The sequence below is a fragment of the Mus musculus genome, chromosome 10 (genome assembly GCF_000001635.26).
Source record: "Mus musculus strain C57BL/6J chromosome 10, GRCm38.p6 C57BL/6J".
NCBI lineage: Eukaryota > Metazoa > Chordata > Mammalia > Rodentia > Muridae > Mus > Mus musculus.
Window position 1 is genome coordinate 100,442,835 of NC_000076.6, and position 13,862 is coordinate 100,456,696.

At 35.6% G+C, this 13,862-nt stretch overlaps 1 protein-coding gene across 7 annotated transcripts in view; it reads right to left on the bottom strand.

Moving 5' to 3' along the window:
* Positions 1-1,067: 1,067 nt before the first annotated feature.
* Positions 1,068-13,862, bottom strand: part of Tmtc3 (transmembrane and tetratricopeptide repeat containing 3) — a 43,464-nt gene continuing 30,669 nt past the window's right edge. For 4 of the 7 annotated variants that reach the window (XM_011243450.3, XM_006513630.4, XM_011243449.3 and 1 more), the window contains 4 exons: positions 8,548-8,651; positions 7,405-7,574; positions 5,990-6,216; positions 1,068-4,909 (listed from right to left, as the gene is read on the bottom strand). In XM_011243450.3, the coding sequence (XP_011241752.1) occupies positions 4,095-4,909; positions 5,990-6,216; positions 7,405-7,574; positions 8,548-8,651 (1,316 nt within the window). In that variant the 3' untranslated portion in view covers positions 1,068-4,094. Of the gene's footprint in view, positions 4,910-5,349; positions 6,217-7,404; positions 7,575-8,547; positions 8,652-9,079; positions 9,200-13,710; positions 13,792-13,862 lie in introns of those variants that run through there. The other 3 variants (XM_017313937.2, NM_001033332.2, XM_011243451.2) reach the window with 3 other exon arrangements.

The window sequence follows — 13,862 nt, forward strand, 5'->3', positions numbered from 1 at the left end:
ATGGTTCAATGTAGCTCCAAAACTTTCTGAAGCATTAATAACCAAAGAAACTCCTGATCTTAGATCTCGACTGTCTGTAACTTAAAGGTTCTCAGTAATCGTGAGCTGATCTTTCCGATTGCTGTAATTAAAGGATACAGACACACGCACACACATGCGCACACACACACACGCACACACACACACGCACACACGCACGCACGCACACACCTACCTTATTCCTAGTTTTATGTGGTTTAGTTAGCCACTTTTTGGATAACCCAAACCAAAAGTATAAAAGAGATGAAGGTTACTGAGTTCTGATACTTAAGTCTTTAAGAAAGGATAAATTACAATGATTTTTGAGATCTACTTTATCCAAAGCAGAAGTAGAAAGGCGCCAAATTCTTATAGAACATAAACTCGTTGATGGGAAATATCTACTTCACTGACATAAACAGAGACATTTTTGATGAAATGTATTTTAAAGAATTTGCCTGAGACAAAACTTCAGACTCTTCCTAAAGTCTTTTGCTATGTCCCTGACAGCAGTAAAGGAGCAAGGCAGTATACTAATCCAATTTTAAGCTTAGTTTTCATTTTAACTTATTCCAGAATTATCTGTACGCTATCTATGCATAAACATTAGTAATGAATTTAATTACTTATTTGCTATTATGTCCATCACTAACAAATATTTTAGCATGTACATAAGTCAGGTTATATTTACCATTAGAAGAGCTAACATTTTATGTTTAAATGTATATACTAAGTACTTGAAATGTGTCTGTGATTTTAAGTATACCAACTCTTTAAAAAGCATGAAGAAATAAAATAACTTACCTTAAATTACAGTAAGGGCGATAACCTGGATTTGAACCTGGAGAAATGCTGAAGTAAACGTTATATAAAATTCCAAATTTGAGTTTAGTCTCTTCATTTTCTAATATCTGAAAATATAGTATTATCAGGAATTATAATGTATGACCTGCTATTCCCAGGTCATTTCTAATAAACTACATGTCATCTCACTGATTTCTTTCTGTATACACAAAACTTTGCATTTCAACATCACAAGACAATCAGGCTGAAAGTTTTAAAAAGTAACAATTTAATAATGAATATTTAGAAATGTGATACACACAAAGATCATAGTAATATAAAAATGCATACAATTTTAACTACTTTTTAACGAACCCTTAATATGGATAAGTGACAAGAGTTTTAACAGTTACCAGATATTTGGGGGGGGGGGCTCATTTTAAATATCATTTGGCCATGCAAATAAAAAAATAAATATGACAAATATATGGATTTTGAAGTATAAATTGACATACAAATCTATATATTCTTAATAATTTTCATTAAAGCATCTTTGAAGCATTCTATAACATGAAGTTGAAAACTGAGATGTAAAGAAAGGCATGATGTTTTATTAGAATTGTGTAATTCACACACTAAATACCTAAGAGTATAAACGAAACGTTAAACAAAGTGATATAACTAGTTATCTTATTGTCAACGTCACTGACGTCAGATAATCACACTGGGACTGGGCAAGGATGCACATGCCAGTCTTCCCAGGCACACAGGGAGGGAACTGCAACAGGATCACTGGAGCCTTTGAGTTCAGACCTGTTTGAGCATCATTATAAGGCCTAACCTGGAAGAGGAGGGTTGGTGAGTGGGGCTTGTCACTAGAAGAATTAGAAAACTTCCAATTTTAAATGTTAATAGGGAAACTATAGTTTTTTATAGTAGCAATTTAGAATTGAACTCGAGTGGTGAAGGAGAAACATAAGATTGTCAAAGCTTTGCTAGAACTTATGACAAGTAGATTTGTAAAATGTTGAAAATTAAGCTATATCCTTTTATATCTGCACACAATCCTGTGATATGTCGTGTGTGTGTGTGTGTGTGTGTGTGCTTTTAAAATTGAGATATCCAAAGTGCTAAACCATAAGATAGTAAACTGGGCTTAAAATGTTTACATTCTCATGTCTTCAAGATGACAGCATTGAGGCAGCTGGGGGTGGAGCGATATTTATTGTATCTTCTCATCTGAATAGTTTCAATAAAATTTCACGGACTTAAATATTAATTTGACCATAACCAAGTTTGATAGAATTTACTATTTATATTTTCAATAGAATATATTCCTTAGTGGGATTTAAGCCATCAAAACTTAATTGGGTTGCATTACTAATTTACAAATTTAACACAGGAGAAAAAAAAAAGGACCTTTTCTGAACTAATTTAGAGCAGTAGCCCTGAACTCTAACTATAGATGAGAATCACTCAAAGAGATTTTGGGAAAGACTGAAGCATGATTCAATTTCAGAAAAGCTCCCACAGGATTCTAGTATGAAATGAGGTTGGGTATCATTGATTGGTAATAATTAATAATTGCTATTCAAAATGGATTTGTTTTAAATAAATTAAATTCAAGTATGAGTACTTTCTTTGTGACAGACATTATTATGAGTGCTAATAAAAGATGTTTTTCTATAAAAACTATTGGATATTAATATTTATCTTAATCACTTGACTAGCTATATAAATTTACTAAAATAGTCTTCAAACTTTTATTATGTTTGTTATCATAAAAGGTTTCCTTTGACTTTATGTACTGAGCTGTCCTCCACTTAGAATTTTCATTGTAGTGATTATCAGCAAAAACTTTTCCAGAGATATACAGAGAGAATAGTAACTTCATCTTCAAGTTATAGTACATGAGGTATTCTCCACTCCATATCTGAAGTCACAAAGATACACTCTAAAAACTGAAACAAGATACTGCTTTGATGGTTACCAAAATCTCCTGGGTCGAGAACTAACACCCACTGGCTTTAGTGCTAGAGTTAAATTACCTTAAAAAGAAAGAAAGAAATCTATGTCAGGTCCTCTGGGAAACTAAAAGGAATGGGTCTTTAATGCAGAACATGTTTCTTGTGACCTATTTATAAAAAGTTTCTTAGAAAACATTTCGGAAGTATGGTTTCTAAGATATAATTAGAGATTAGTTAACTCAAGGGAACTAACAATTTAAACTAAACGTTGAAAATTTTTATGAAAGATCAGTAGTTAAAATAAATACTTAATAAAATATATACCATAAGAGGAATCTAGTGTTTAAAAGTAAATGTCACATTGTGTTGCCTTCAGTTAAGCAAAACTGAGTGTAGTGGCTTAGGTAGGTAAGAATGGCGAAGGTATTAGTTTGGAAACAGAAAATTGATTTTAACTGAAGACCAGAGAGAATAAGATGGAGGAGATTACTCTAATTACTCTAAAGCTTAAAGCCAGAAGCAGAACCCTTTGGGGAGCAAGTGTCATGAGTAGTCATGGTAATGTAGCTTATGTCAGAGCACTCTCAGTGTGAAAGAGAATAGAGTATTAGTGAGCACCACTAGGAGTGTGTGTGTGTAACACTTTCCCTACTTTACAGTTTAGAGTGCAGGACAAATGCATTCCTAAGCTAACATGTCATCTCTGTGATGCATGATATACTTTATCATGTTTTTTTTCCCTACCATTCCTTCTAATCCCAATGAAAGAACACAGAAAGAAAACAGTATACATTTGCAATACAATGTTGCTTGGCTTATGAGAAGAATTACTGAAGAAAAGAGAATGTCTTTCATGAGTACCAGTCCATTTCTAGATCCAAAGAGGTAAAGAAAAATGAAAAAGAGTTAATAAATGGGAATTCACAAAGCCCAGTACAATTCGGACTTATCTCCAAGGGTTCATCTTTGACACCCCGTATTTTTCAATCAGATTAGTAGAAAGATTTACCAGTACTCCCCACCCTTTTCTTTGTATATTAAACACACACCTTTTTCTTTCTGTAATAAAAGTTTCAAATTGTGACCTGAAATTTGTGATTTCTCTTTGAGTCACCCAAATTAAAATTTGTGCCCTAGCTTATAAAATATATATCCTGGGACAGGTAGGTCTTCAATGAAACTCTCATTTTGATCCTATAGAGAGGACCTTACACAGTTTCTGAAAAACCAGTATATATTCTTGACATTTTTCGGTCTCCAGAACAAGCAAACGCATGATATAGACTGAAGGTCTTGCAAACATTGTTACATGATGCAGAATTAGCATTATTCTCCATTTAAAATACGTTCAATCTCTTCTAGCCTTTTCAAAGCAGCAACTCTTTTCTTCTCAATTTCTTTGATGTCTTTTGTTGTTTTATGGGGGGCATCTTGGTCTGCATTTTCTGTTGATTGCTTGTTGGATTTAGAGTTTCTGTTATTGTTTGTTTTTAAGATTTGTGGTGGTCTGGATTCACTGCTGATTTCTTTTACATCCTCAGAAGGGATTTCCTCTCTCTCCTCTGTACCTGGAGTCTTATCAGCTGGGGCCAGTGGCTGCTCCACAATACCAGAAGAGGAGATTCTATCCCTGACTATACTCAAATGGCGTTGAATATACTCCTCATGAGGTGCTAATGCCAATGTTTCCACAAGACACCTCTCAGCTTTTAGTAACTCCTTCTCTTCAAAGTACACAACACACAGGTTGTGCTTCCCCTGCACATTGCTTGGATCCATTTCCAGGATCTTTTCAAAACACTTTTTAGCTCCAGGTATATCCTTCTTTTGGTTCATCAGAATGTCTCCTTTTAAAATGAGACCCTTGGTATGGTCAGGATAGTATTTAAGCAGCTCTTCTAAAATTGGCAATGCCTTTAACTCCTTAGCAGTCTGCGAATACAGGAGTGCCAGGTTAAACAAAGCGCTTCTGAAGTCAGGTTGTAATTTGATAGCTTTCTTCATCCAAGACTCAGCTTCTGAATCCTTTTTGTCATCCATGGCGAGCATCCCCAAATTGAAATAGCCATTAGCATCCTGTGGCTCTTCATTTACATAATTTAGAAGCCGTTTTCTAGCTTCAGGTCTGAGTTTAACTTCACCTAAAAGTAATTTTATTTAAAGGAAATAAATTATCAATGAATGAACCATTCATGTATTTTGTTAGGTTACAAAATACAGCAATAAAGCAATTTATCTTATGTATGAATAATAAAGTAAAAAAGAAAGTAGGAAAGACAATGTGACTGAAACCTTTGATCAGTACTCCAGATACCAAGAGAAGAAAATCTTTTAGTTTGGAATCTAATAGGGCATTAGAGAAGAGTAGATATGTGTATGGCAAAGGATTTCCAAAGATGTATATACAAGAACAGTTATGTTAGTATTTTGAATTTATAAACCAAACAAGTTCTTTAATTTCTCTGGATTAATTTTCTGAATTTTCTAATAGTTATAGGACATGTGTGTGTGTATGTATGTATTTATGTATATATGCTGGATAATGAGCAATTTTTATTTTAGAATACAAAATACTAGCTTTCAATTCTGAAAAGTTTAATGAAATATATTCAACACCTAATAAAGAAGATATTTACAACATAAAAATTAATATAAATAATTTTTGCTGTCTTGTGAAGGAAAATATTCCCACATAAAATATGGTTTAAAGACACTATTGGGATTAATGTTAGTTTACTAAATTATAAACAGTACTAGAAATTACAACAATAATTGAAAAACAAACTAAATAAAGATATGCAAAAGTATTTTCCTTTTAAGTCACAGTAAACTAACATGAGATTGAAAAACGATAGTGCTCTGGGATACTTAACACAGTTATAGTATTTTCCAAAAATTTCTACAGTATTTAGACTTCATATTTACTATACAAGTAGTTTTACTATGTTTAAATGAATAAAATGATATTACATGCTGGTATTAGAGGTGCTGGCTGATGGTTTCTGAAACGTTACTTTCACTATACTCTATAAAATCATGCAAGTAACCCTCCCACATATGCCTCTTCATGTCACTTGAAAGGACTTTATGTCAAGTATTTTAAATATTCATACGTTGTATTATGTATATTATTTTGCAATAAACAGCCTGGCCACAAAATATTTATTATGGGATTTACAGTATTTTAATTGATTAAATAGAGACATTTTCAGGAAACTTACCTGATTCCTGCATTAAAATAGCAGAATTGAACAGTGCTAGCTTATGTTTAGGGTTCAGTTCCAAAGCTCGATTAAAGTTCTTCAGAGCTTCATTTGGTTCTTTAAGTTCAATATAAACAATTGCCAAGTTGTACCAGAGATCTGCATTATTTCTGTCCAGCTCTAGTGCTTTAAGATATGCTTCCTTTGCTTTGAGAGGCTTATTCATTTTTAAAAGCAACTCTCCCCTGTGGGAAACAAACAGACAAGGAGGACTATCTTACTATGTCACACCATAAATACCTCTTTAGACAGAAACAGACTTTTAAAAAAATCACTTTCTGAAAGCAGCCTCAAGTCTGAACTCCAGCAAATCTAGCTGCATGTGCTTTCAGATACTATAAAAGGAAAGTGCATGCCTGACTGGACAGTAAGTGTGAGAAGCAATCAGAAAGGGCGACAGAGGGAAGCTGCTCTGGATGAATCTTTAAAAAAGCCAACTAGACTGCTCGGAGGCGTAGCAGCTAATTACAGTGCAGATCAGTAAGTCAGATCATAACAGGGGAACACTTGAAAAAACTGCTGTTGTTACTGAGACTTTCTCATCTTTAAATCTGATGTGTCTCACTGTACTAATTAGAAATGTGAAATCTGCACATATATTAACTTATCTCCCTCAAAACATTCTCATATAATGGCTATTCAAAAACAGACAGACAGATAAACAGATAGACAGATGAATGAATGAATGAATGAACTGAATTTCCAAATGGTTGGTTAGGAGAGCACTTGTACCACCTACAGGTGGCTTTCAGGAACACACTAGAACCATGCAGCTTAAAAACTTTTACCTATCTTTCCATATGGTTCCACTTTGAGTTTGAGAACTTAAAAAATTAAGTAAATTTGCTTAAAACTACTGAAGTTATTTTTACCAAGAAAAATACAGCAACTTCTAGACATGAGACCAAGGTTACTGTTTTAATGCAGAGACTACCAAAGTCTTCATGAAATAATGTACAACCTATTGACTACTGGACGAGGAAACAAAGACAATATCCGCATTAGGAATAGATTTTAATCTCAAAAAGCTGAATTCAGAATATACTTTACTCAGAGAAACAATGTTATACATTTTAAGGTTCATGCTCAATATGTAAAAGAAAGTTTAACATGCACTGTCCCTGAAGCATGAATATGATAATGTTTATATGGGGCTGCTTCTAGAACTCTTTCAAACAGAACCTATGTCAGCTACTGTAATGATTCCCCTGTTAGTTTCAACTTGCCTAAGTGTGACTATCTGTCTACTACAAGGCACACCCTTGATGCACATAGCTGTCAAGAAAGAACACTAAAAGAACACCGTGGTAATTTAGTTGAAACATTCATGCAGCTATAGCTTCAATTTTACAGTGGTAACTCTGAGATGGTACCTGCTAATGTAAGCCTGTTTGAAGTCTGGCCTCATGCTGATGGCCTGTCGGTACAGCTGGTCCGCTTCCTCCAGGCGGGACTCATTTGCTCGAATAAGGTTGGCCAGATTGATATAAACGTTTAGGTGATTAGGGGCAATTCTGGCTGCATATTTTTTACCAGGGATAATCTGTTTTAAGAGAAAAAACATGTTTGTGTATTTGACAGTACAATAGCAAAACAAACAAACAAAAAATGCAAAGTTTTCCTAGTGACTTATTTCAAGTGACACAGAACCTAAGATTTTGCTGAAAGTTTTGCTAATATAACAAATTAAATCATAAAAATGTAAAAAGCAAGCAGGGCATGAATGGTGGCACATGTCTTTAATGTGTGCATGATAGAGGCAAGTGAAATCCCGTGAGTTAAAGGCCAGCTTATTTACATAGAGAGCATATCAAATCACCTGCACGCACACACACAAAAGCAAGCACTACAAGTATCTGAAAATGCTAATACAACTTTTGACACTGAAAGACATACAGTGATTTCACTCACGCCAACTATGAATTATTTCTGGCTTTTTGTTTACACTTATCTTTGTATTAAGTCAGATAAACCAGACGTTTTAGAGGTCAACGGTTCGTACAATACAAGATAACAATCCATTTCAATCCGACCATACACTTTGTTAACTCTAGTGTGGTCAAGAAAATTATTCATTTCTTGGCTGCATAATAGTAGGGCAGCTTGTTTTATCTTACAGTCATATTAAAACCTTACTTGTTTAGTAAAGTTGTTATACATAATACATACATGGATCTGTGGTACCGTATATCCAATGACCTTTTCCTTGCACCACTGCAACAGCCAATTAATACAGCAAAGCAGCAGAGGGGCAGCCACTGGGTTATAACTTCCTTTCACTGCTCTGATAGTAACTTTGAGCTGATTATTTAAAGTACATGAATTAAATTCTCTTCATTTAGCCATTTTTGGTAATTTATAATCAGCATCAGGTATTTATGTTCTAAGAGTCAGCATTTATACATGTGAGCAAGCGACTATGTCTAGTCAGGAACACAAGACTGGGTAGGACAGACGTGTTTATATCAGCGAGTTAGGTAAGTCTTTTCATAGGACGCGGTGAGGAGACAACTTACCTGAGGCATCAGTGATTTAGCCAGCATGTAAGACGCTTCAGCTTCTCTAGTTCTGTTTAAGTTTTTATAAGTTCTTCCTACATTCATGTGGGCACCGATGTCATCTAAAACAAAACAGAACACTTACTGGTAAATACACCAGCACTCCTCAGTGCAACTGTTGGAAGGCAGGGTTTCGAGACAAGCAAGAGTGTGAGAGGAGGGCTGGCCCTGCTTTCTGGGAAGTTCTTCTAAAACAACTTGTCATAACGTACAACGGACAGGGATGATGACACAACAAAAGCACTCAGAGCGGTATAAGGACAGAGTGCATGCAACATTCTTCCTGAGTGCATCTTTAAGGGTTTAGGGCAAGAGAGAGAGAGAGGCGGCAGAGTTCTTCACATTTTACTACATTAGCCCATGAACAGCTCATCTACTTCTTTCATCTCACAGTTTGGAAAGCACTAAAAATACAGCTCAAATTTACAAGTAAAAATGACTATGGTTAATTCCTATAATTAGGATATGGGTTTAAATAACAAATATGTACCTTGATAGAATGGTAAGAAATGGAAACGCTTGTATATTTGAAGAAAATTTTGTGATGTTGGAGACATGGCTCAGCAATTAAGAGTACTGACTGCTCTTCCAGAGATCCTGAGTTCAATTCCCAGCAACCACATGGTGGCTCACAACCATCTGTAATGGCATCCGATGCCCTTTTCTGGTGTCTGAAGACAATTACAGAGTACTCATATATACATAAAATAAATAAATCTTTAAAAAAAGAGAGAGAAAATGTGAATGTGATCAGAGTTGAGTGACAGGTTGACAGGCTGACATAAAAAGCTGTGGCCATTCTCTTTTAAATAATACTTCCTTATATAACTTATTTAAAGAATTTAAAACCCAACAGTCCATGAACAGATAAATGGCTGGACAAAGTGGTATATCCACATGAAGAAGTGCTAGTCAGCCACACAAAAGGATTGTTTCTTAGAATTCATGAACAACATTGATGAGCAACAAACAATTATATACAAGATATAAAAAAAAATGACTCCATAGAGGATGAGTACATATACAATTTAGAAGAGTAAAGAAATATATGGTAACTGAAAGCAGTTCTACTTTATTTGGTGGAAAGGATTGGAAAGAGGTAGAAAGATCTGGGAAACTTGGATATTTTCCCTGTGTGGTGGTAATGGACTTACAGGCACAAATACATGAACACTTAGATTTCTAAATGGTCTCCATTTCCATTTACTGTGCTTTGCATAGCCAGTGCTCCTCAAAATTGCCTTCAGTGATTCCCACAAGGAATCTCGTCTCACTTTATTCTCTGCCAAATGATAATTTTTCAAGAGCCATTTTCTAGCCATTACTTCTAATCTCTATGCTTTTTATTTTTATATTTTAACTATAATTTCAAGTACTTAAAAAGACATGACTACACACATATATACATGTTTTGGTTGTGTATTTATAAGTAACTTTTATGTGTCTTCTATGCCATACAGCAAGTGTATGTAGAATATTTTGACTTGGTTAATCAAGGAAACTAAGGACCCTAAAAAAAAGTATCTCTCTATATATTAGTGATGTAAAAAGCAAACAGACAAAATTTTCTGATATCCCTCTACTTGTCTAAGAATATTCTTTTCAAACAGGAAAAAAAATTAGGGGTCAGACATCTGGCACTGACAAAGAAAATCTCAAATGGCTGTTACCCAGGAAACTTCATCAGCAGAGAGTCTGGCACATTATTCACAGCTCCCCTCTCCCATAGCACCCATGACCACCCCATCCTGTTGCCAAACCTATACAAGGTTAATCTCTGCTGACACTCATACGGTATTATGACCACCATCCTTACACAGGTAACACAACTTGTTTTTTTCCTGTTATTCATCTGTTGTCAGTTTACACAGTCAACTAAAATTATCAAATGTCAAAAAGATCAGAGTAAATTTTAAACTACATTTCCAATGGGAAACTCAAGGCAATAATGGTAAAACTGTTCTACTCACTGCTGGTTTTTAGCAGTTAAAGCAGTGCCTGACACGTGGCTAAGCTTTCAATGTACAGGTGATGAACAAATCTGCTCTTATTCTCCTTTACCCTTTCTCTCTGGTGTGATCTGGTTCTGGACTGTCAGCCAAAGGTCATATACACAGGTTCTTTGCTCTTGTGATGTGGTGGAATCTTTAAGAGATGACTATTGGTAGGAAGTAAGGCCATTGTAGGTATGCCATAATGAGAATATTTGAACTCAGGCATTTTCCTGCTCCTTTGCTTTCTGCCTGCCATGATGTACGAAACCTGCTATAATGCGGTCATATGAGTGCTACCAACTCAAGGTTCAAAGTGATGGATCAGGTTACCTAAAACTTTCCTTGTCTTGTTTTAAGTTGATTATCTCAATATTTAATACAATAATGGCAAGCATAAACATTCACTGTGTCCCACAGTTGTAGATTATCTCCTTGTTCTTTAGTAGCATTGAAAATAATATATTTGCAGTCACAATTTAAAGTTACCTACTATATTGCCATGGCTAGACACTGTTTTATGAACATTTAATCTATACAAAAAGACATTTGATTACTTTTCAAAATGTATGGAACATTTGTGATTGGATTCATTTCAATTTAAGGTCTGTTTAATACCGGTTATAAGCATTCCCATTATGTAAGTTAGGTTATCCCAATTTCTTAAAAAAAAAAAAAAAAAAAAAAAGAATGTTTAACATACAAAAGCCTTAATCTGCTAAGCTAACCTCAATCTTTTAATCTTTCTGCCTGTCTACTGAGTGCTGACATTACAGGCCCAGGGTACCATAAGTGTTTCAGAGTCTAACCTTTTAACCACAAACAACTGCCTCTTTTAGCTTACTCTGGTCATGCTGTTACTTTCTGCAATATCTAGTAATACCACATTATAAAACTCCATAAATGTTATTATACTCAAGGTTTTCAAGTTCATGTGCGTTAAGCAAAAGAAACAATGTGGGTGTTGAGTACCTATCTTCCTAGCCAAGGGTTTACTAGAACTTACTCTTGGCCATGTTCATAGTGAAGTCAGATACAGGCTGGGTACCAGGTATGCTCGAGGTAGAGATCAGTGAAAGCTGGGGTGCGCTACTTAGGTAAGCGCTTACATCTGCAACAGTCACCATTCACACGAGAAAACTGATCCCTCATAAATACGTGCCACACATGCACTTGATTTAGTCTTTACAAAAATGCTGAGACAGAAATGACCATTCTAACACAGAAGTGAGATAAGAGTGAGCAGGCTTAAATCCTAAGTGTTTGGTATGAAAGTGATAATTTAAGTTGGCATGATGGCTCATTTGTAAAGGTGCCACGCCTGGCAACCTCAATTCGTTTCCCTGGACCTGCAGGACTGAAGGAGAGAACTAATTCTAAGTGGCCTGTGACCGTCTCTCTCTCTCTCTCTCTCTCTCTCTCTCTCTCTCTCACACACACACACACACACACACACACACACACACACACAAAATGCAACAAAAATTTTAAAATGACACAAATTCTAGAATGAAAATCTAAGACTAAAAATAAATTAGAACTAGTACATTTAGTGAATTTTTCTGCATACAGGAACAGTCAGGTGATGCGAGTGTAAACATGAATCAGATGTTTATGCTGCCAAGAGGAAGCCCCACATTTTAAATCAATTAGGATTTCAAAGGACCTGAATTATAAGTACACGTGTATCTCACAGGAAAGATATGAAAAGAAAATGTAAGGGGTCAACAAACAAGTGCTTTTACTCGGAGAGGAAGATGCTTGGGAGAGAGGCCATGAGGCTGGTTACAAAAGACTAGTGCACACAACCAAGTATGTTAAGGTAGAAGACAGATGGGAGGAGAAAAATACAGTCTAGGCTCAAGAAGATACATAAATCAAAGAGGAGATATAGGACACATAGTCCATATTCCACACAAAATCAGACTACATGAAAACTTAAGGAAGGTAGACTAGCAACACTTATATTTCTATAACTCTCTTTTCACCTTGTTCTAATCGAATTTGGTTTTAGCTTAATGACACAGTAACTGTCCTTCTTAGGTGGTGACTTTGACCATGTCTTACCCTGTGCAAATTGGGCCTGGAGGAAGAGGAAGAGTACCCTTAACCTGTTTGTCATTTCAGACAATTTTCAGTGCTTTAAAAAAAAGCACTGCTGATTATTAAACTGTTTATCTACTTCTGTTTTCACAGTTCCTGGATTTCTTGGGCTCAAACATTACCACTTTCAAAATTCTTTAATTTCAGCAATGTACATGCATGTAACTACTGTTTTTGTTAGACAGGGTCTCTCTACATAGCCCTAGCCATCCTAGAAGCATGTAGATAGATCAAGCTCAGAGATCTAGCTGGCTCTGCCTTCCAAGTGCGGCATAGAGAGTGTGCCACCACACAGAGCATATACATGTTATTTTCTAACACTGTGGCCTTGATGTTCTTTCTTTCAATAAACTTCACCTCCATTTACACTACCTTAACCCTCAGTTCAAAGGTCACAATTTTACAAAAATGGGAAAAAATATGGCAGTGCCCACCACTGAAGCATTTGTGGGATAGTCAAATATGGGGATCTTTCCCCTTGTCTCTGAATAGAATGATGCCATCTGGGGGCACTACTGGTAGTTGCATACAACCTTTGGTGAAATCATTCTGCACACTAGAAATGGCAAGAGCACTCTACTGAAAAATACCGCTGTTCTAATTACATGCTACGCAGACGCCATCATTCTGTTAGACATATCGCTGGCCTTATCTCTTTTTCTCCTATCCCTTTTGATTCAATTTGGATTATAAACAGTTACTATAATTGAAGGCCCCTAGCCTTTTCCTCTGAAAAATATTCTAATCCTTAGTAACAGAGTATTGTGTGTCTACCTTAGCTGGGAAGTAAAAAGAGAAAACCATTTAACTGTATCAATTGATTTAATTTTCAGTTATCCAGAGTAATAATGATGGTTGGCAACTATATATTTTTCTAGCTGCCTACCTTTGCTGCATGTGGATACATCATCTGAGAGCTTACTAGGAATGTACAATTTCAGGTGGTATCTAAATCTGTACCACAATGGCCAGGAGAACAAGACCTCTAGGTTTCTATGCACATGGAGGTTTAGAAGCACTGTCTTACATGACCATTTTGCCTTCTCTCTTGTTCTCACATCTCAAACGAGTCCTTTCCTTTCCTTTCTACTGGTGATTTTACTTTTCACTGAGGAAACAGAAGCAAACAGAAGGCAACTTCAGGTTACTCCACATTATTCACTTGCGTCTTATCCACTG